A 21,089-nucleotide genomic window follows, 5' to 3' on the forward strand; every position below is an offset into this window, starting at 1 on the left:
AATTTCCAGAACTTTTTTCATTTTGCAAAACTGAAACTGTGTTTCAGGAGCAGCAGCATAGCCGGCAATGTCAGTGGTAGGGCCAGGACTCCCAGCCTGTCCCTCGGCCTTTACCTAACTGCATTTTCAGCTCTGCCTGCCGCTGCCAGACCGTGCTTTCCCAGGTGTGACTGTAGTATACCTGGTATCTCCCAGGCTGGCCGAGGGCTCATCCTCCTGTGGGCAGGTGCTGTTGGCCTGCCCATGGCCAACCCCTCTCCCATGGTTCTCAAAACCTGCTGAGGTGCCTCAGGCAGATGCAAGTCTGTGTTCTTGGGTGCTATGGAGCAGTGCAAGGTCCTTAGCTTTTCCGGCTCATGACAGCCGTTGTGAGCTGGTGCTGATAGCTTCTCTGTGCTGTGTTTATCAGCCTGCCTTACTTTGCCACATGTCTGATGCAGCCCGGTGCCTGTAGAATCTCTCCGGGGGGTGCACTGGCTGATGCCCCCAGTGTCCTGTGGGGACAGGCCTGCTGGACACGCTGCCTGTCACATGCGCCTTCGCTCATACACAGATAGGGAAGCAGCAGCTGCCCTGGCTCCTCCGGGGGAGAATTCAGGCGTGAAGTGGGACTTCCCTCTGACTGTGCAAACGGCCTGCATTCTCGGTGTGCCTGCTCTCCTCCCAGGCCCAGCAGTCTGTCCCCAGCTCCTGGAGGGGACCCTGCCAACTTCAGTGGAGTCCTGGGCCCAGAGCAGCAGGTGAACGGGAAGATCAAGTTCTTAGAGCCTGTTTCAGAGGCCTTGGGTCTGCCCGCTATTCCTCACCTGTCAGTGGTCCTGGTCCTTATCTGGCTTGGGGGAAGGGGATTGGTCTTCCCTCACTACCTGGCTGGTCCCTAGTGTGTCAGCTACATTTTGCGTCATGAGCAGGTGCTTGGGGGGCCTCTGGCCAAGTTTGGAGGGAAGCCCTGTTTGGGAAATGTGTGGGATCTCAGAGATTTCAAAGTGGAAGTGCTGGTGGTAAAGGTGGCTGTCTGAGCTCCGGGGTGATCAGCTGCTGCAGCCGGCCACAGTCTTGCTCTGTCGCCCTGTGCTTTTTAATACTGGCCGGGGCTGGGAGGCGGCTCAGGGGCTGGGAAGGTGGCTCAGGGGCTGGGAAGGTGGCTCAGGGGCTGGGAAGGTGGCTCAGGGGCTGGGAAGGTGGCTCAGTGGGCTGGGAAGGTGGCTCAGGGGCTGGGAAGGTGGCTCAGGGGCTGGGAAGGTGGCTCAGGGGCTGGGAAGGCGGCTCCGCGGCAGAGCGCGTGCCTGGCATGCCTGAGGCCCTGGGTTCCATTCCTCAGCACCACATAAGCAAAAAGAAAAAAGCCCGAAGTGGCGCTGTGGCTCAAGTGGTAGAGCACTAGCCTTGAGCTGAAGAGCTGAGGGACAGCGCCCAGGCCCAGAGGTCAGGCCCCATGACCGGAACCAAAAAAAAAAAAAAAAAAATACTGGCCATGGGGCACCCATTTGTGGCTCTGAGCCCAGAAACTAGCCCCTCCCCCATCAGAAACTAGGGGAAGGAGAAGTGCATGATGCCATCTCCTCCACTCATCCATCCCCCCCCCCCCCCCCCCGGGGCCAGCAGCTGGGCTCACAGGGGCAGGGGTGGAGCCTAACCAGGGGCTCGTTGCCTCCCGCCTGCCCGGGCTGTGCTTTGGAGACCTCTGTGGCTAAGACCCCTCAGCTTTGCATCATGGTCACCCTTCTGCTGGAGGCCCACTGCAGCACATCCCGGGCTGGGTGAGGCCCAGACGGGGCCCAGAAAGGCCACACTGGCACGTGGCATAGTGGCCCTGAAGACAGACCCACCCCTAGGGCCAGTGGTGGCAGGCAGGGACGATGCCTAGCACGGGCACTGCTGCGTTTGTCCTGAGGGGTGACAGCGCTCTCCCTCAGTTTGCTGCAGCAAGGCGGCGCACTGAGTGAGTAAAGTCCGTGCCGCCCTCCGTGGTTGGGCTGGACGGGAGCAGCGCTGTCAGGAGCAGCCTGGCCTCGCAGGTGGGAGTGAGAACGCAGCCCCTCCGGCTCCGCGCGCACCTCACCACCACCCCTCCTCCGCTTTTAGCTGCCTCATTCTGCATTTTTCCAAGTTGGACAAATGAAAACCATGGAGCTGGATGACGAGCTCTTGGACCCGGTGAGTGGCCCGCATCCTCACTCCTGGCCTCACAGAAGTGCATCCTCACAGGGCAGTGCCCACCTGAGGATGGAGGACAGTGGGCAGTGGGGGTGGCGGGACAGTATGGCTGGCAGACAGCAGGGGCCCCCAGAGACGGTCAGAGGTAGACTGCTCCAGGGAAACGTGGCCCGGAGGCCACATAGCCACGCCAGCTGGAAGAGCAGAGGTGGACAGGAGTAGTAGAAGACGGATCATGGAGCACAGAGCCCTGGGCAGGAGTGGATATGGGCTGAGGGACTCCGCGGCCAAAGGGCTGGCTCCGGGGCAGGTGGGGAGGGGATCCCTGAGGGGCAGGGCATCCTTGGAGAGCGTGAAGGTTGGTCATGTCTTCTGACATCAGAATGGACTCTGGCCCTTGTACCACACTGGGGCATGCCCAAATTCACTTCCTCTCTGGTGGCACTCCCATTTGTCCCAGTGGCCTGAGGGCTGTGTATTCTCACCCGCCTGCCATATATGGAATCATGGAAGCTGTCCTTTGCTCTGTTGGCCTAGCACTGTGTGCTAGTAGATTTGCAGGTGTTAAAATAATCTTGTGGTGCTGGGTGCCGGTGGCTCACGCCTGTAATCCTAGCTACTCAGGAGGCTGAGATCTGAGGATCATGGTTCAAAGCCAGCCCAGGCAGGAAAGGCCATGAGACTCTTATCTCCAAGAAACCACCAGAAAACCAGAAGTGGTGCTGTGGCTCAAGTGGAAGAGTGCTTGCCTTGAGCTGAAGAGCTGAGGAACAGCGCCCAGGCCCAGAGTTCAAGCCCACGACTGACAAACAACAACAACAACAAAAAACCTTGTGTTCCTGAGACAAGCCCATCTCAGTCATGATGTTCCTGGATCCCTTGCTTTCTATCTGGACAACTGTGTATCTGTGCCCTAGAAGCCCTGCTTCTTGTGCTCCAGGGCAGATGTTAGGCTTCTGTGACTTCCCGGCCTGCCTGGAAGTGTTGGGAGAGTGCAGGCCTCTGGTATGAGTGTCCCTTCTTCCTCCCCTTGCTCCTCATTCCCAAAGAAAGCACAGAAACTGGACATGATAACACATGCCTGTAAGCCTAGCACCTGAGAAGCTGAGGCAGGAAGATTGAGTGTTCCAGGACAGCCTAGATTACATACATAGTGAGAAAAAACCCCAAAAACCTGTGATTCTGCCTTTCCTTCCACAGGAAGTGGACCCACCTCCCCCCTTCCCCAAGGAGATCCCACACAATGAGAAGCTCCTGTCCCTCAAGTATGAGGTGGGCCTCTGCCCTGGACCCCAGCCCTCGCCCTCCCCTGCCCCTCCCGCCCAGGTCCTTGGTTGGTAATGGCCCATGCGCCCTGCTCTGCAGAGCTTGGACTACGACAACAGTGAGAACCAGCTGTTCCTGGAAGAGGAGAGGCGGATCAACCACACGGTAAGGGGGGGCTGTCCTGTGACCAGGCAGTGTGTTGCCTGCTCCCTTTCCTCCTCTGTCCCCAGCCTCGGGGTTCTGAAACCACTGCTTGAGGGCCACGTGACATCTGGCCTCTCACGGTCGAGACTGTGGGAGGAAACGTGCTAATGGCAACCAAGAAGGCTGTCCCTACAGATGGCAGCCTTGGACGGTCAGCAGCTGTGTGGACTTGCTGGGAACGTCACCCACTCATGTCTCATGGTGCTGCATGTCATTAAAACATGGGCAAAGGCCGGGTGCCGATGGTGAACGCTTGTCATCCTAGCTACTCAGGAGGCTGAGATCTGAGGATCACAGTTCAAAGCCAGCCTGGGCAGAAAGTCCATGAGATTCTCAGGCTAGCGCTCTACCACTTGAGCCTCAGTGCCTCTTCCGGCTTTTATCTTTTTGCTTATGTGGTGCTGAGGAATCGAACCAAGGACCTCAGGCATGCAAGGCAAACGCTCTACCACTGAGCCACCTTCCCAGCCCCTCCATGAGACTCTTACCTCCAATAAACCACTAGAAAACTGGAAGTGGCGCTGTGGCTCTAGTGGTAGAGAGCTCACCTTGAGCTGAAGAGCACAGGGACAGCGCCCAGGCCCAGAGTTCAAGCCTCACGATCAACCAAAAAAATAAAAAGGGGCAAGACTTGGTCCTGGGTGCTGTGTGTGTGTATGTTATGGTGTGTGTGTGTGTGTGTGTGTGTGTGTGTGTGTGTGTGTGTGTGTGTGTGTGTGTGTGTGTGTGTGTGGCGTCCTTGAGAGCCAGCCTCAGAGCTGTCTGCAGCCTGTCTTTGGCTGAGATGTCCACATCTGACTCCACCTCTCCTGGCAGGCCTTCAGGACGGTGGAGATCAAGCGCTGGGTCATCTGTGCCCTCATCGGGATCCTCACGGGCCTCGTGGCCTGCTTCATCGACATCGTGGTTGAGAACCTGGCCGGCCTCAAGTACAGGGTCATCAAGGACAGTATCCTCACCACCTAGCAGAGAGTGGGGGCCGAAGCCTGTGCCCTCACAAGTGGGCGGTGCCAAGAGGCCCAGCCCTGTGGGTGCTTTCCATCCCATCCAGCCTGCGGGGGGGTGGGGGGGGGTGCCTGGACTGACAGCTGCACCACTGTCTTACTTGGGAAACATCTGTGGTGTCTGCTTGCCCGTGGCATTGCAGGACACCACATGCACCCAGACTAGCCATGGGAGTGAGGACAGGGCGCCCGTGGGCTGTGAGGACAGCTGTTCTCGGCCTTGACTTGCTCCCAGACATCGACAGGTTCACAGAGAAGGGCGGGCTGTCCTTCTCCCTCCTGCTGTGGGCCACGCTCAACTCGGCCTTTGTGCTCATAGGCTCTGTGATAGTGGCCTTCATTGAGGTACAGTGATGTGCACTGGGCATCTCAGGGTGGGGGCAGGAGGCAGGACAGGGTCAGGCTACCCTGGTGGCTGGTGCGCGTGCATGCTTTGTGCGAGTGGAAGTCAGGAGCTGTGTGAGATCTAGTGGTAAGACAGGAAAACCTTCTGCGCTGCCTCAGCCCAGACCCTGGGTGATGCCATTCCAGGCCTTAGCCCCTCAGCCCCGGTCCCCCATTCCCATGCCACACCCACCTTTAAAACCTATCCTAGGCAGGTCTCCCATACCTGCTCCATGCTCAGACAAAGCAGGATCTGCCCAGCGCACTGGCATACCCAGACCCCATCCTCCATGGCCTGTACTGTGGGTCTCGGGCGGGGGTGCTATGGGAGGCGTCAACTGGACATGGGCTAGGAAGAGAAAATGGCAGGACCAGTTTCTCCCCAGTGGGACCTCACTCTGCCGCAAGGCAGAGGGCATCTCTTATCCTGGGGCTCCCAGGAGTCCGCCGTCCCCCCTCCCCCCCCTTTTTTTTTGTCGTCGGTCATGGGCTTGAACTCTGCGCCTGGGTGCTGTCCCTCAGCTCTTGAGCTCAAGCCTAGCTCTCTACCACTTGAGTCCTATATAACACCACTTATGGTTTTCTGGTGGTTTATTGGAGATAAGAGTTTCACGGCCTTTCCTGCCCAGGCTGGCTTTGAACTGTGATCCTGAGATCTCAGCCTCCTGAGTAGCTGGGATGACAGCTGTGAGCCACCGGCGCCCGGAGATCTTCCCCTTTTTATAGGCTGCTGCCCTTACCATCCTTGTCATGGGGTGATAGAAACAAGAAGCTGCAGCTCCAGAGCCATGAGGGCATCACAGCGACCCTAGCTGTCTGCTAGCTTGTGCTAGATGATGCTCAATCCGGGAGCATCCCCCCAAGCTGCCCCTGTGGGGTGCATGGATATCATGTCTCCACCCAGGCCCCGGCACAGCCCACAGGGTTTACTTCCTTGGCAGAATTGGGCTGGAAGTGAGGACCTGCGCGTACCAGGCAGAGAGTCCTTCCTGGGCCTGGCTCCACTTGCTCCTGGGCCATGGAGCTGTTCCTGCTCACCCCTCCTGCTCAGTGGTGTCTCTTTCTCTTTCTAGCCAGTAGCTGCCGGCAGTGGGATCCCCCAGATCAAGTGCTTCCTCAATGGGGTGAAGATCCCCCATGTAGTGCGGCTCAAGGTGAGCTGGGCTGACCGGTGCGGCGCTCAGGATTTACCGGCATGTCTCTCGCCCTTCCCTCCTCTGTGCTTGCTGCTGGCGTGCGTGCGGGTGCTGGCAGGGGTACTCCGAAAGTGGCAGCACTCACTAACCGGCACGGGCACACTCGGCCAGTGCGTGCTACGGTCGCAGCCACGTAGAATGTGCCGTCACACAGGAGCCTGTGGGTGTTGGCGTTTCAGAACCACTAGCATTAGGGTGAGAGGCTTTTCTTTTAAAAGTTTCCTTAGGGGGCTGGGAAGGTGGCTCAGTGGTAGAGCGCTTGCCTTGCATGCCTGAGGCCCTGGGTTCGATTCCTCAGCACCACATAAGCAAAAAGAAAAAAAGCCGGAAGTGGCGCTGTGGCTCAAGGGGTAGAGCGCTAGCCGTGAGCTGAAGAGCTGAGGGACAGCGCCCAGGCCCAGAGTTCAGGCCCCACAACCGGACTAAAAACAAAAAAAAGAAGTTTCCTTAGTACTTATCATGCTTAATGTCAGCAATAGCCTCCTAGCTCCATGAAGTTTGGGTGGTTTTGACCACAGTCCACCTATTCCTGTTCTAGCCCACATGGTCAGCCTTCCCAGACTGAGACTGGTCAGAGGGCTTCCTGTCCCTGGTTCAGGAGACTGGTTGTGCGGAGCCTGGGTCCTCCTGTAGGCTCTTTTTCCCTCCCTCCCTCCCTCCCTCCCTCCCTCCCTCCCTCCCTCCCTCCCTTCCTCTCTTCCTCCCTCCCTCCCTCCCTCCCTCCCTCCCTCCTTCCCTCCCTCCCTTCCTCCCTCCCTCTCTGTCTCTCTTTCTTTCTTTCTTTTTTTTTTTTTTTTGTCGGTCCTGGGGCCTGAACTCTGGGCCTGGGTGCTATCCCTGAGCTCTTCAGCTCAAGGCTAGCACTCTACCACTTGAGCCACAGCACCACTTCCAGCTTTTTCTGCTTATGTGGTGCTGAGGGATTGAACCCAGGGCATGCAAGGCAAGCGCTCTACCACGGAGCCACCTTCCCAGGCCTCCTGTAGGTTTCCTTGGTGCCTGCACTGAGTGTGAAGCTCTTCTCCCCTGTGGATCTGTGCCCCAGGCAGGCAGGCAGGCATATGGGGTGTGTGTTCTGTCCCTTGGGGGGCCTGGGTGGCAGTCACTTCTACTGTCTCTCATGCGCTGTGAATATTTGCCACCCTCCAGCAGTCTTAAGGGTTACCTTTAAGACTCCTGGCTGGCATGGGAGGCTGGTGGTGCACACACATCCCCCAACAGGGACCCAGGACAGTGTGCCCTGGGTGCCGTGAGGTGGGAGGAGGCTCCCAGAATGACAGTCCCTGCGCTGAGGTGCGGGGTGCCTGTCTGTCAGTGGAGGATGCCTGATGCATGCTGTACTGTGGCCATCTTGCTTTGGGAAGGAAACCAGGGAAAAGACATGTCCCTTGTGTGTGTGTGTGGGGGGGTACCCTCAGAGTATGGAGAAGGGAGCCACGTCCTGGCCTGTGCTGAGGAGGGAGGAGGATGCAGCCTCCTGGAGCCCAGCGGCTCCCGCATCCCAGGGTCCTAGCCACCATGTGTGCATTCAGCCCAGGCTCAAGCCCCGAGTTCTGTATCCACATGTGTTTTTTCTTGTGTTCTAGACATTGGTGATCAAGGTGTCCGGCGTGATTCTGTCCGTGGTGGGGGGACTGGCTGTGGGAAAGGTGATGAGTGCGCACGACACTGCCCCCCCACCCCATCCCCCCCACCCCCATCCCCACCCCCCCACCCCCCCCCACCCCATTCCCCCCCCACCCCCCCACCCCATTCCCCCCCCCCCACCCCCCCCCACCCCCCCCGCTCTGACCCCGCCCCTCAGAGGAAGCCACCGCCTGAGGGCATCCTCTGAGTGCTGTGCTTCTAGGAAGGGCCTATGATCCACTCCGGGTCCGTGATCGCTGCTGGGATTTCCCAGGGAAGGTCAACATCACTCAAGCGAGATTTCAAGGTAAGCCCTCTCCCCTGGAGGCGTGTGAATAAGAGCCCCCCCTTCTCCCCCCCCCCCATCGCTCCATCCCTCCAGGCAGGGGAGCTGGTCCCCTCTCCATCTCTATCCCCAACCCTACCTAAGTGGCAGCCTGGCCTGCTTCCAGCCCAGGCAGGTATGGATCCTTTGCTTCCGCCCCATGTGGCATCCTTCTCTGCACAATCCCAGTGTGTGTGTGTGTGTGTGTGTGTGTGTGTGTGTGTGTGTGTGTGTGTGTAGAGTCTGTGGCGCCAGCCAGCTGAAGAAAGTCAGAACTGCATGGAGAGAGAGAGTGTGCACGCGTGTGCGTGTGTATGTGTGTGTGTGTGAAGGGTGTGTAAATGGACTCGCTGGCACTTGTTGTCCAAACTTGTTTTGGGCTGGAAATGATAGTACATGTCTATAGTCCAGGCATTTGGGAGACAGAGGCTAAAGAGTTGAAAATTTGAGGCCAGACTGGTGGTCTACATAGTGACCTGTCTTAAAAAATGGAATTTAGAGGCAGAACATGTATATTATTTAGGGTGTGTGTGTGTGTGTTGCTAGTCCTGGGGTTTGAACTCTGCCTGGACACTGCATAGCACCACTTCCGACTTTTTCTGTTTGTATGGTACTGAGGGAGCAAACCTAGGGCTTCATGCCTGCTAGGCAAGCACTCTATCACTAAGCCACATTGCAGTCCTGTTTTTGTGTAATGTAATTGAATTCAAGACCTTACAACAGCTGTCTTGCCAGGTGCCCGTGGCTCATGCCTGTAATCCTAGCTACTCAGGAGGCTGAGATCTGAGGATCGAGGTTCAAAGCCAGCCCGGGCAGGAAAGTCCGTGGGACTCATTTCCAAAAATATATTTTTTTTTCTTCAGTTGTGGGGCTTGAACTCTGAGCCTGGGCGCTGTCCCTGCGCTCTTCAGCTCAAGGCAAGCGCTCTACCGCTTGAACCACAGCACCACTTCTGGTTTTCTAGTGATTTATTGGAGATAAGAGTCTTACAGACTTTCCTGTCCCAGCTGGCTTTGAACTGTGATTTTCAGATCTCAACCTCCTTAGTAGCTAGGATGACAGATGTGAGCCATTGGTTCCCGGCTAAGACCTTCCATTTTCTTTGGTACTAGGGCTGAAACTCTGGGTTTTGTACTCTTACTTAGATTTTTTGCTCAAGCCCAGTGCTATGCCACTTGAGCCACATCTCCCCTTGTGGGTTTTTGGGGTTACCTGGAGTCTGCTGGGGCTGGCTTTTAACCTCGTTTCTCGGTTCTCAGCCTGCTGAGTAGCTAGGATTACGGGCGTGAGCCATCGACGCCCAGCTTCAATTGTGTATAAAATGAAGAGCAGGGTTGGGTTTTCCACTTACTTGGTTCCTTCTGGTTTCTCGGTAGAGCTGTGTTAATAGTCTGTGTGTGTGTAGTGAAGCTGAGCTGCCATTGTAGATGGGGTCCTCTGGTCATCTCAGCGGGCCACGCGGTGTGCCAGCCACGTAGGCCTGCAGGGTGCTGGGGCCTGCAGGGTGCTGGGGCCTGCAGGGTGCTGGGGCCTGCAGGGTGCTGGCTGTGCCTCTGTGCTGCCTGTGGCAGCTCTGTGACTCCAGTAGCTGATGGCACGATTGTCCCCCGTTTGTCTTAGTCCCTTTCATGGCAGCCTGTATCCCCTACAAGTCTACCCATGCCATTCTCCATCCCTTCCTCCTTTAGATCTTTGAGTACTTCCGCAGAGACACGGAGAAGAGAGACTTTGTCTCAGCAGGAGCTGCGGCTGGAGTATCAGCTGCATTTGGAGCGCCCGTGGGTGAGGAGGGGCCGGCCCTGCCTGGTCTGTGGCTGTGCTCTTGGGGGCCTCATAGCTGACTAGGCCAGGGAGCGAAGCTCTCCCTGCTTGGTTGAAGGTCTGGTCTTGGTAATTGCAGATGAGCACTGGTCAGGTGTGGCCAGTGCTTACAGTCACCAGCCAGGGGATTTATGAGAGGTTGTACTATTGTCAGGAGCCCTGGACTGGCCCTGGGAACCCTGAGAGACCCCTCTCCCTGTGTCCTGCCCCCCCCCCCCCCCCAGCTTCCTTGTGACACAGTCTTGCTATCTTGGATTTGGGGGTGGGGTGACATGAGTACAGCCACCCTGTAGCCAGGTGGCTCTTCAGGCCTGCCTGCTTTCTTCCAGGTGGTGTCCTGTTCAGCCTGGAAGAAGGTGCCTCTTTCTGGAACCAGTTCTTGACATGGAGAATTGTAAGTATCCACTGGCCACCCATGACTAAGGCTCCATGTTTCCCTCTTCTCCACCTCCCCCACGGTCAGGTGCCACTTAGGTGGACAGAGTGGACACCCACACTGTCCGTCCCCTCACGTCCTCTCGTGAGTCCTTGCCAGCCCTGGACCGTCCTCCCGCCACTACCTTGTCTCCAGCACTTGCCTCACCGTGCAGTGGGCTGGGCCTGCTTGGCGCTCTAGCTCTCTCCCTCCTGTATGGGGTGGATTTGGACCCTCCAGGCTCACAGGTCCTGCCTGCTGGTCTTGTCTCCCCCCCCGCCCCCCCAAATCTGGTTCCAGGCACTCAGTTATGGTCTCTGGCGTCCCCAAGTGTGTTGGGTGGGCTCCAGCACACCCCTTAGGGCCCTGGCTGGGCCACAGCCCTGAGGTTTTGACTCTTTCTGTGCTGCAGTTCTTTGCTTCCATGATTTCCACCTTCACTCTGAACTGTGTCCTGAGTATCTACCATGGGAACATGTGGGACCTGTCCAGCCCAGGACTCATCAACTTCGGAAGGTTTGACTCAGAGGTAGCTCTCCACCCGCCTCACTACCTTTCACCTGTCTAAGGCTGGGGCTTCAGCCAGGTGTTTGGGAATTTTGGCTCTGGGCTGTGGGTAGACGTGAGGCCCCTGGGTGTTGTAGGGGCTTCCAGGAGCTCACAGCTACCCTGCAGGGACGGCTTGTGTGCTGCCAGCCACAGTGCATGCGCCACCCACACCAGCAGGGCCCTGAGGAGGCGTGAGGTCTGCTAAAGGGACCAGCTCTCCTACCCGTGGGGCCTCTGTGGGTCTGTGGGAAAGTGCTAGAAAGTTCCACGAACAGAGTCAGAGCTCACGTGCAGCCCTGAGGTTTAAGTGGCAGGAGCCACTTGCAAATATCAAGATTAGTCCTTCAACCAATCAGGGAGCGCCTCACCCACCAGCCCAGCCAGCTATGAAGCCCCCACAAGCAAAGCCACAGACCCCAGCCACAGCTGACACTCCTTACCATGTTCCCTTTCTTCTCACAGAAAATGGCCTATACCATCCATGAGATCCCTGTCTTCATTGCCATGGGAGTGGTGGGTAAGTTGCTCTCCCAGGATGGAGCGGAGCAGGGCCCTGGTGCCAGGTGACCACGGTCCCCAGGGCTCCAGTGCCAGCTAACCGAGGTCCCCAAAGCCCCAGTGCCAGATAACCGAGGTCCCCAAAGCCCCAGTGCCAGATAACCGAGGTCCCCAAAGCCCCAGTGCCAGATAACTGAGGTCCCCAAAGCCCCAGTGCCAGGTAACCGAGGTCCCCAAAGCCCCAGTACCAGATGACTGAGGTCCCCAAAGCCCCAGTACCAGATACCCGAGGTCCCCAAAACCTCAGTGCCAGATAACCGAGGTCCCCAAAGCCCCAGTGCCAGCTAACCGAGGTCCCCAAAGCCCCAGTGCCAGATAACTGTGGTCCCCAAAGCCCCAGTGCCAGACAACCGAGGTCCCCAAAACCTCAGTGCCAGATAACTGAGGTCCCCAAAGCCCCAGTGCCAGATAACCGAGGTCCCCAAAGCCCCAGTGCCAGATACCTGAGGTCCCCAAAACCTCAGTGCCAGATAACTGTGGTCCCCAAAGCCCCAGTGCCAGGTAACTGCAGTCCCCAAAGCCCCAGTGCCAGATAACCGAGGTCCCCAAAACCCCCGTGCCAGATAACTGTGGTCCCAGTACAGCTTTGCAGTGTCCAGAGGTTGAGGCCTCCACACCCTGCGGTTCACAGGTAGGGTGCTGGCTAGGCTGGGGGTGAGCCCTGTATAGGTGATATGTAGGAAGAACTGTAGGCTGGCTTTGTGTTCAGACAAAGTCCCAGGGCTGCCAGGCGCTGGTGGCTCACGCCTGTCATCCTAGCTACTCAGGAGGCTGAGATCTGAGGATCGAGGTTCAAAGCCAGCCTGACAAAAAAAAAAAGCTCCAGGGCTGGCCAGGGTTCCTGAGGAATGCTGTGGGTCCCACAGCACCAATAGTTTGAGAATCCCTTCCCCAAATACTATGAAAAAAATAAATATGAGTTGGAGACATGGCTCTGAAGTCATGGTACAAATGATAGTGACCTGCCTAGCAAGCGTGAGGCGTGGAGTTCAAATCCCAGGATGGCCCCCAAAATAAAAGGCTTGGGACAGAAGTGGTTTAGATTTTGGTGTTTGGTTTTGTTGTTTTGTTTTTAGATTTTTCTTTTTTTCTTTCTTTCTTTTTTTTTTTTTTATTGGTTGTGGGGTTTGAACTCTGGGCCTGGGCGCTGTTCCTCAGCTCTTCAGCTCAAGGCTAGCGCTCTACCACTTGAGCCACAGCACCGCTTCTGGTTTTCTGGTAGTTAATTGGAAATAAGAATCTCATGGATTTTCCTGCCTGGGCTGGCTTTGAACTGTGATCCTCAGATCTCAGCCTCCTGAGTAGCTAGAATTACAGGTGTGAGCCACCGGCGCCCGGCTCATTTTTAGACTTTGGAACCTATTTAAACCCATGAGATATTCTGAGATAGGGACCCAAGCCTAAACCCAGACTCTACCGGTTCACATCCACCTACGTACACTGCCTCAACAGGGCCTTCCGTGGGCCAAATGCAGAACTTCCCACTTGTGGGTAGGAGTTCCAGATAAGGCATGCTCAGGGCTAGGAATGTGGCTTAGTGGTAGAGTACTTTCCTAGCAAGCATGAAGCCCCGGGATGGATTCCTCAATACCACATAAACAAAAAAAGCCAGAAATAGTGCTGTGGCTCAAGTGGTAGAGCGCTAGCCTTGAGCAAAAGTAGCTCAGGAACAATGCCCAGGCCTTGAATTTAAGCCCCAGGACTAGCCAAAAAAAAAGCCCACACAGAAAAAGGAATGCTCACCAGGCACTGGTGGCTCATGCCTGTCATCCTAGCTACTCAGGAGGCTGAGATCTGAGGATCACAGTTGAAAGCCAGCCTGGGCAGGAAAGTCCATGAAACTCTTATTTCCAATTAACTACCAGAAAACCAGAAGTGGTGCTGTGGCTTAAGTGGTAGAGCCCTCACCTTGAGCTGAAGAGCTGAGGGACAGTGCTCAGGCCGAGTTCAAGCCCCACAACCCACAACAACAAAAAAAAAACACGCCTGAGCTGCTCTGTGAGAACGTGTTCCTGTGACTGGGGGTGGGGGAGGGGGGCGGCGGCAGCAGAGCTGGGGCGCCAGGGCAGGGTGAGGCCCGGCTGGCCTCTCTCCAGGCTCTCTGCTCCTGGCCGGGACTCCCCCCTTTGTCCCACCCAACTGATGGGTGCTTTCTTTCGGGTTGTAGGTGGCATTCTCGGAGCTGTCTTCAATGCCTTGAATTACTGGCTGACAATGTTTCGAATCAGGTGAGAAAGCCATTCCATTTTTATGAATGGAATTGACATCTGGCCTTACGGACCCTCAAGAATGGGCTTGGGATTTGGAACCACACCCAGTAGAGCTTGATTTGTGCCTAACAGACAAGTTGGGGACGTGCTATATGGTCTGCTAGAGGGCCAAGCCAGATAACAGAGGTCTCTCCAGAGAGAAGCAGGGCTCCTTGCCTGAGGGATGTCCCTGGGCAGAAGAGCAAGCCAAGAAGGAGTAAGACTCCACTGGGCTCTGCCGGGGCACCGGCTCTGTCCACCCTGCCTGCTAGCCCTGTTGTTAGGTGTGTTGATGGAATTCCCTGCGTCCTTCAGGAGTGTCTTGGCTTGGTGGCAGCTGCTTCTATGCTTGTGCCACTGTGAGTGCCCGTCACTGTGGCTAGCCTGTCCCCCAGGAGGGTCTGCAGTGTGCGGAGACCTGACCATGAAACCTGTGGTGTGTCACTCACTCTCCCAGCAGTGGTTCTGGGGTAGGCTGTCGTGACGGCCGCGGTGGGCGTGATGTGGGGCTGCAGGGGCCGTCTCTGCAGTGAGGTGCATCCTGGCTTTGGGCTCTAGGTACATCCACCGGCCCTGCCTCCAGGTGATTGAGGCCATACTGGTGGCCGCTGTCACAGCCACGGTCGCCTTTGTGCTGATTTACTCGTCCCGGGATTGCCAGCCCCTGCAGGGAAGTTCCATGTCCTACCCGCTCCAGGTAGGCATGGGGCCCTGTGGGCGAGCACCCTGAGCAGGCCAGGTGGTCTTTGCTCACATCCTGCTTAGGCATGAGGGCTGTCGGACACAGCCTGGCTCAAGTTGAGCGTGCCAGTGTGCCTGTGTCGCCCAGCAGGTCCCAGAAAGGCAGAGGCCGGCTGCAGGGCACCCAGGGAACAGGTGGCAGTGCCAGGGCTACCACCACAATCCTCTTTCCAGAGCAGCCCCTGGTGAGAGCCCCAGAAAGGGGCCTTGAGGCTGCTCACCTGGGCGTGCACACACTGTGGGCGTGGCACACACACACATCTTCCACAGATGTTTGAGTCCATTTGTTGATGGGCGTCCCAGAGTGAGAACTGTCCTGGCGCCCAGACAGAGGAGGTGACCTTGCTTGCTGGGCAGTCAGCAGCCACAATCAGGACAGGAACAGTGATGTGCTGTGGCCCCGAGCCCCCAGACCCTGGCGACACAGCTCTGCATCCCAGCCCCCCTCCTGTGCTCTCCTGCTCCTGCAGCTCTTCTGTGCGGACGGCGAGTACAACTCCATGGCTGCGGCCTTCTTCAACACCCCTGAGAAGAGTGTGGTCAGCCTCTTCCACGACCCACCAGGTGTGTGCGGGCAGTGCGGCCGAGCCATGCTGCCAGGCTGCTGCCCTGATCTGGAGGACTTGACCCTGGCATGTTAGGGTGCACTGAGCCAGCGTTAGTAGGCAAAGTTGGGGTGGTGAGACTGAAAGGGCTATAGGGTCCACAGCTGCTGGTAGCCAAGCGCTGGAGCAGGGCGGGCTGTGGCCCCCCACCTACTTCCTGCCTTAGACACCAGGTCAGCGCCGCTGCTCAGCCGGAGAGCCCAGCGGCTCTGTCAGGCCTTGCCCTCCCCCAGCTACCTCTGTGACACGGAACCTGCGCCAGAGTAGAGCCTTAGCACAGGCGGGGCCTGCGCCTGGCTTTGGCCCTGCTTTCCCATGTGTCTCGTGGGGACACTGCTTTTCATCGTTTGCCTGACAAGGCCCCAGGAGCTTCCCTGTCTCTAGATCTGCCCATGGGAGGGGGCAGGAAATGGAGCAGATCAAGGGCATGGAATTCACGTGTGGCTCTGGGGCCTGGCCCTTCTGACCTCTGGCCTGTGCCATAGTACCTTTGGCACACAGACGGACCGCCCCAGCCTGCTATAGACCTCTGTGTTGGTCATTGTGGCCTTCTCCCTTCATCTTAGCCTCATTTCCCTGGCTTCTCATCCAGGAAGAGCAACCAAGAGTTAGTGTTCAGCCACTGGGGATCACAGTGGCCATCTCCAGGCCCGGCCGTGCTGCACACTTCTCAGAAGTGACATCTCCATGCCCTTTGCCCGTGTGGACTAGCAGAGCTCACCTCTACCACCCACTGCCACCAGGAGGATGGTCCACTGACCTCCACTGGCCTCCTTAGCCCAGGCCTTGCTCTGGCTTCAGAGAGGCCTCCCCTTCACTTGGTCCTCTGAGGTCAGACTGATGTACAGCAGGCCCAGCAGCTCCGCTGTTCCCCGGAGGGGTGTGTGATACATCCTTTTCCCCAGAGAGACCTCCAGGCTGTGGATCTGATGCAGGCCGGGCTGCCTGGGGACTCAGGCCTCCCTGCTGAGCCCACAACTTTCCCATCTCGTTTATTGTTGTTGTTATTATTATTGTCAGTCGTGGCACCTGAACTCTGGGTTTGGGCATTGCCCCTGGGCTCTTAGGTGCGCAGTCTACCACTTAGCCACAGCACCCTCTCAGTTTTCTGGTGGTTAATTGGAGATGAGTCTCATGGACTTTCCTGCCCGGGCTGGTTTTGAACTGCGATCCTCAGATCTCAGCTTCCTGAGTAGCTAGGAGGATGACAGGCGTGAGCCACCGGCGCCCGGCGCATTCTTTGTTTTTTGTTACCAGAGTTTAAGCTCAGGCTTGCTTGAATGGCTGGCACATCACTTGAGCCATGCTTCCAGACTTTTTGCTATTTTGGAGCTAGTCTTATGCTTCAAACCGCGATCCTTCTGAGTGGCTAGGTTTGCAGGTGTGACCCACTGGCACTGGCTCCCTCTCCAGTTCTTGAGGCCCATCCATCCTTCTGAAAAGGCGAGTGTCGAGCCTTCTGAAGAACAGCCAGGCTGGGGCTCGGTGGCCCAGCTCCAGGATGGAGCTGTGGGCTGGGTGGGGCAGCTGTGCGTGGGCAGGAGTCAGGACCGGCAGCCTCCTCTCCCTAGGCTCCTATAACCCCATGACGCTGGGCCTGTTCACCATCGTGTACTTCTTCCTGGCCTGCTGGACCTACGGGCTCACTGTGTCTGCTGGGGTCTTCATCCCGTCCCTGCTCATCGGCGCTGCTTGGGGTCGGCTCTTTGGCATCTCTCTATCCTACCTCACGGGGGCAGCGGTGAGTCGGGGAAGTCTGCTGGGGACCACATCCCTGAAGTGCAGCTCTTCCCACACGCTCCACAAGCAGGCGTGCAGGGAGGGACTTGCTGTGTGTCCCAGGCTGGCCTTGAACTCATAGCCTCCTTCCTCAGCCTCCCAGGCACTGAGGGTCACAAGTGCACCACCATTCCTTGCTCAGTTTGTTGTTGTTGTGTTTTGTTTTGTTTTTTTTTGGTGTTTTTTTTTTTTTGTCGTTGGTCGTGGGGCCTGAACTCTGGGCCTGGGCGGTGTCCCTGAGCTCTTCAGCTCAAGGCTACCACTCTACCACTTGAGCTATAGCGTCCGCTTTGGCTTTTTCTGTTTATGTGGTGCTGAGAATTGAACCCAGGGCTCATGCATGCGAGGCAAGCACTCTACCACTAAGCCACCTTCCCAGCCCGCTCAGTTTTTTTTTGTTTGTTTGTTTTTTGTTTTTTTGGGGGTGGGGGTTGGGGTCTGGTCATGGGGCCTGAACTCTGGTCCTGGGTGCTGTCCCTCAGCTCTTCAGCTCAAGGCTAGCACTCTACCACTTGAGCCACAGCGCCACTTCTGGCTTTTTTCTTTTTGCTTACGTGGTGCTGAGGAATCGAACCCAGGGCCTCAGGCATGCAGCCGTCATTCCTGTGTTACCTCCTGCAGATCTGGGCAGACCCTGGCAAGTACGCCTTGATGGGAGCTGCTGCCCAGCTCGGTAAGTCCTGGTTCTCACCACTGCAGAGAGGCGAGAGGGCAGGGGCACCGTCTCCCCGGGCAGGCTGTGCCGCCCCGCAGCGGGAGTCGGTCCTCCATCAATGTGAGCAGAACAGGGCCTGGGATCCCAGGTGGTGGTGTTCCTCTTCCCCACGGAGCCAGGCAGTCACGGGCCTCTCATTGGAGCTCTAGAGCCACAGGTGCATGGTGAGGCCTGCGGCCACTCCCGCAGGTGGGATCGTGAGGATGACCCTGAGCCTGACAGTCATCATGATGGAGGCCACCAGCAATGTGACCTACGGCTTTCCTATCATGCTGGTGCTGATGACCGCCAAGATCGTGGGCGATGTCTTCATTGAGGTGCGCAGAGCAGGAAGCCTGTCGGCCCCTTCACCCCACACGTTGGCCTAGCCAGGGGTCGGGGTGCTCCGGGCTCTGGGGGCCTGTGGCAGCCCTGTGCAGCCACCCAGATGCCCTTCCAGATGCCCTGGGGGCGCGGCCACGCCTCACCTGCCGCCCCTTCCTCAGGGCCTGTACGACATGCACATCCAGCTGCAGAGCGTGCCCTTCCTGCACTGGGAGGCTCCGGTCACCTCCCACTCACTCACCGCCAGGTACTGCCAGCAGCCTCCCCGCACCCAGGCTGGAGGGCCAGGTCTGAGGCTGCAGCTTGTGGGGGGGACGGGGGTCGTGCTGGCTGCAGGTAGAGTGTAGGCAGGGAGGAGGCTGCGGGCCTGTGAGCGTCACCGCTCAGTCCCTGCTGGGCTCTCTGGCGCTTAAGTCTGCAGCGTGGGGAGGTGGGGTGTCCTGGGGACCGCTGTTTCCTAGTGTGGCAGCACCATGGCCCCAGAGCCTGTGCCTGCTGAGACGCATGGATGGCGGCGCGGCGGTGACGGGCGCTGGGGTCTTGGCAGGGAGGTGATGAGCACCCCTGTGACGTGCCTGCGGAGGAGGGAGAAGGTCGGTGTTATCGTGGACGTCCTCAGTGACACGGCCTCCAACCACAACGGCTTCCCCGTGGTGGAAGACACGGACGACACCCAGGTACCAGGCAGGAGAGCTTGTGCTGAGCGGACCATCCCGCCCCGCCCCGCTCTGGTCTGCGGAAGGCAGGGTCCCGCAGCTGGCACTCGCTTCGAGTGCCCCAGCCTGACTGCTGGGCAGTATGGCCTCCATCGGGATGTGGGGTCCGTGAATACAGCCTCACTGTGTCCCTCACTAGGCCCAGCCTGTGGGATGCACTGGACATGGGAGTAGGGGCTGGGGAGGGCTGGGGACACCCGTGTCTCTGTGTCAGGTTCCCGAGACTGAGTAGGAACTAATTCACTGCAAGCCACTCAGGTGGCTCTCAGGGACCAGAGGATCGACTGAGGTCCTGACACTGGCATCCTGAGGCTGCTGCCCGCTGCCTCTGACCCTTCCTTCCCCCACAGCCAGCCAGGCTCCAGGGCTTGATCCTGCGTTCCCAGCTCATTGTCCTTCTGAAGCACAAGGTGGGCCTGCTTGGTCAGGGCAGGGGAGGGCCTGGCCTTCCACGGGCCCTGACCACCGCTGCCCACAGGTGTTTGTAGAGAGGTCCAACATGGGCCTGGTGCAGCGCCGGCTGAGGCTGAAGGACTTCCGAGATGCCTATCCACGCTTCCCCCCGATCCAGTCCATCCACGTGTCCCAGGATGAGCGAGAGTGCTCTATGGACCTGTCCGAGTTCATGAACCCCTCCCCTTACACTGTGCCCCAGGTATCCAGCCCCTCCTTATACTGAGCCCCGGTACCCACCTGTGGGGCGGAGCAGGGCGTTGCCCTTTGGCAGTCTGCAAGGACACGCCATGTGCCCAGAAGGCATTGGGGCAGGACCTGGGAGTGGGGGTGCTGTGGTCCTTGGGAGCAGTGCTTTGGAGAGGGTTAAGGCCTCAGAGAGGCCTGGCGGGGAGGAGGACACCTCAGGACTCCTCTTACCCACCTGGAGCTGTGGGGGTCCCGTCCTCCCCTGGGGCGCGCACGCAGGCTGAGTACCACACCCACCTTGCAGGAAGCGTCTCTCCCTCGGGTGTTCAAGCTGTTCCGGGCTCTGGGCCTGAGGCACCTGGTGGTCGTGGACAATCACAATCAGGTAAGGCTGGTGGTCCACGTTCCACGTGGAGTGCCCTGGGACCCTGACTCCACAAGGGCGCTCACCTGATGTTGCTCCTGCAGGTGGTCGGGCTGGTGACCAGGAAGGACCTGGCCAGGTACCGCCTGGGGAAGGGCGGCCTGGAAGAACTCTCGCTGGCACAGACATGAGGCCTGGCCCCTGGTGGGCAGCGGCAGCCCAGCCCCTTTGTGCTCTGTCCTGGGGTCCCTGGTCTCTTGGCCAAAGCCTTACCTCCTGGGCAGCACAGCAGCAGGATCGAGCAGCCCCATCTCGGGTCCAGCTGGCCTGTGAGCCTGCCTTTCTTCGCGGACGCGTGGTTTACATCCTTAGTACTTCCCCTGTGCCCCGGCCCCTTGGCACCCCGCCACCCCCGTTCCTTTCCTTCCAGCTGTGTCTCTGGCTGCTGGCTCCCCAGAGGCCGGCAGAGGGGCAGAGCGCCAGGCAGGCGAGCCGTGCTCCTGGCTGCTGCTTCTGTGGGACCCACACGCCAGCCACACTGCCCTCACCACCAGAAGCCTCACAGCCAGGGCTCAAGGATGCCACACTGCTCCATGGGGAGCCCCAGGTGGCCCAGGTCCAACCTGACTTAGGTGATCCCAGACCCTGAAGACAGGAAGATGGGGCCTGTGCCAGGGGCTGGGGCCCTAAGAGTCCCGCGGGCCTGAGGCGTGCATTTGAAGACAGCCAGGAAGACAGGTTCTCAGCACGGGGGCCGCGGTGTCAGCAGTGGCTCACTTCTGGCTACAGTGGCCACCAAGTGCACACCACTGGGGTGATCTCCTGTGGCCTAGCACAGAGTGGCGCTAGTCTGGTGGCATGGGCCCGTGGATTGGCAGAGCTAGCCAGGCCTGGCCAGATAGTGTTCCTCGGGTCTCTTTTATGAACATGTGAGATATTTAAGTCGGCTGGCGCCATCCCGTTCCCTGCCTGGGGCCTAGAGGTCAGGGCACTGAGCACGGGCACCAGGTGGCGGGCCTCCTGTGATGCCCGCACAGTGCTCCGCGGGCAGGGGCCCATGCTCAAGGAACGACAGCCGCCTGTGGGCCCACGGCCTTGCTCCCAGGAACTCCCTGCAGACCTGTGCCCACGTGCCCGGGCCAGCCCCTCCCCAGGGAGGCCGAGCGGTCCGCACAGCTGCAGGACCAGGTGTTGTCTGAGCCCTCATGGGAGGGGAGGGGGTCCGCGAAGCCTCTGCGTGGGAAGGGCAGCGAAGGGAAGGGAAGGAACTGCGCAGGGCCTCAAACGATTGGTACCAAAAAAGCACGTGCAATCTTGTTCATAGTTTTATGTCAGTTACATGTTGAGATGATATTTTGGATATACTAGGTAAATAAAAGGAGCTATCAAAACTCACTCGACCGTCTCCTCTCAGTGGCTTCTGGAACAGCTGAAGTCCCCAAGCTGCCG

At 58.3% G+C, this 21,089-nt stretch overlaps 1 protein-coding gene across 1 annotated transcript in view; it reads left to right on the plus strand.

Annotated features, from left to right (window-relative positions):
* Clcn7 (chloride voltage-gated channel 7) overlaps positions 1-21,035 on the plus strand; it is a 24,264-nt gene extending 3,229 nt beyond the window's left edge. The window contains exons 2-25 of the mRNA XM_042698277.1: positions 2,086-2,157; positions 3,358-3,429; positions 3,523-3,588; positions 4,444-4,576; positions 4,867-4,976; positions 6,089-6,169; positions 7,798-7,860; positions 8,061-8,144; positions 9,851-9,944; positions 10,313-10,377; positions 10,811-10,927; positions 11,410-11,464; positions 13,673-13,733; positions 14,313-14,451; positions 14,966-15,059; positions 16,672-16,841; positions 17,501-17,552; positions 17,784-17,911; positions 18,080-18,165; positions 18,466-18,595; positions 18,985-19,044; positions 19,113-19,289; positions 19,581-19,661; positions 19,745-21,035. Coding sequence (XP_042554211.1) covers positions 2,086-2,157; positions 3,358-3,429; positions 3,523-3,588; positions 4,444-4,576; positions 4,867-4,976; positions 6,089-6,169; positions 7,798-7,860; positions 8,061-8,144; positions 9,851-9,944; positions 10,313-10,377; positions 10,811-10,927; positions 11,410-11,464; positions 13,673-13,733; positions 14,313-14,451; positions 14,966-15,059; positions 16,672-16,841; positions 17,501-17,552; positions 17,784-17,911; positions 18,080-18,165; positions 18,466-18,595; positions 18,985-19,044; positions 19,113-19,289; positions 19,581-19,661; positions 19,745-19,831 — 2,277 coding nt within the window. The 3' untranslated portion in view covers positions 19,832-21,035. The remainder of the gene's footprint in view (positions 1-2,085; positions 2,158-3,357; positions 3,430-3,522; positions 3,589-4,443; positions 4,577-4,866; positions 4,977-6,088; positions 6,170-7,797; positions 7,861-8,060; positions 8,145-9,850; positions 9,945-10,312; positions 10,378-10,810; positions 10,928-11,409; positions 11,465-13,672; positions 13,734-14,312; positions 14,452-14,965; positions 15,060-16,671; positions 16,842-17,500; positions 17,553-17,783; positions 17,912-18,079; positions 18,166-18,465; positions 18,596-18,984; positions 19,045-19,112; positions 19,290-19,580; positions 19,662-19,744) is intronic.
* Positions 21,036-21,089: the final 54 nt, after the last annotated feature.

This window comes from Dipodomys spectabilis, unplaced genomic scaffold (genome assembly GCF_019054845.1).
Source record: "Dipodomys spectabilis isolate Male_0828 unplaced genomic scaffold, ASM1905484v1 ptg000231l, whole genome shotgun sequence".
NCBI lineage: Eukaryota > Metazoa > Chordata > Mammalia > Rodentia > Heteromyidae > Dipodomys > Dipodomys spectabilis.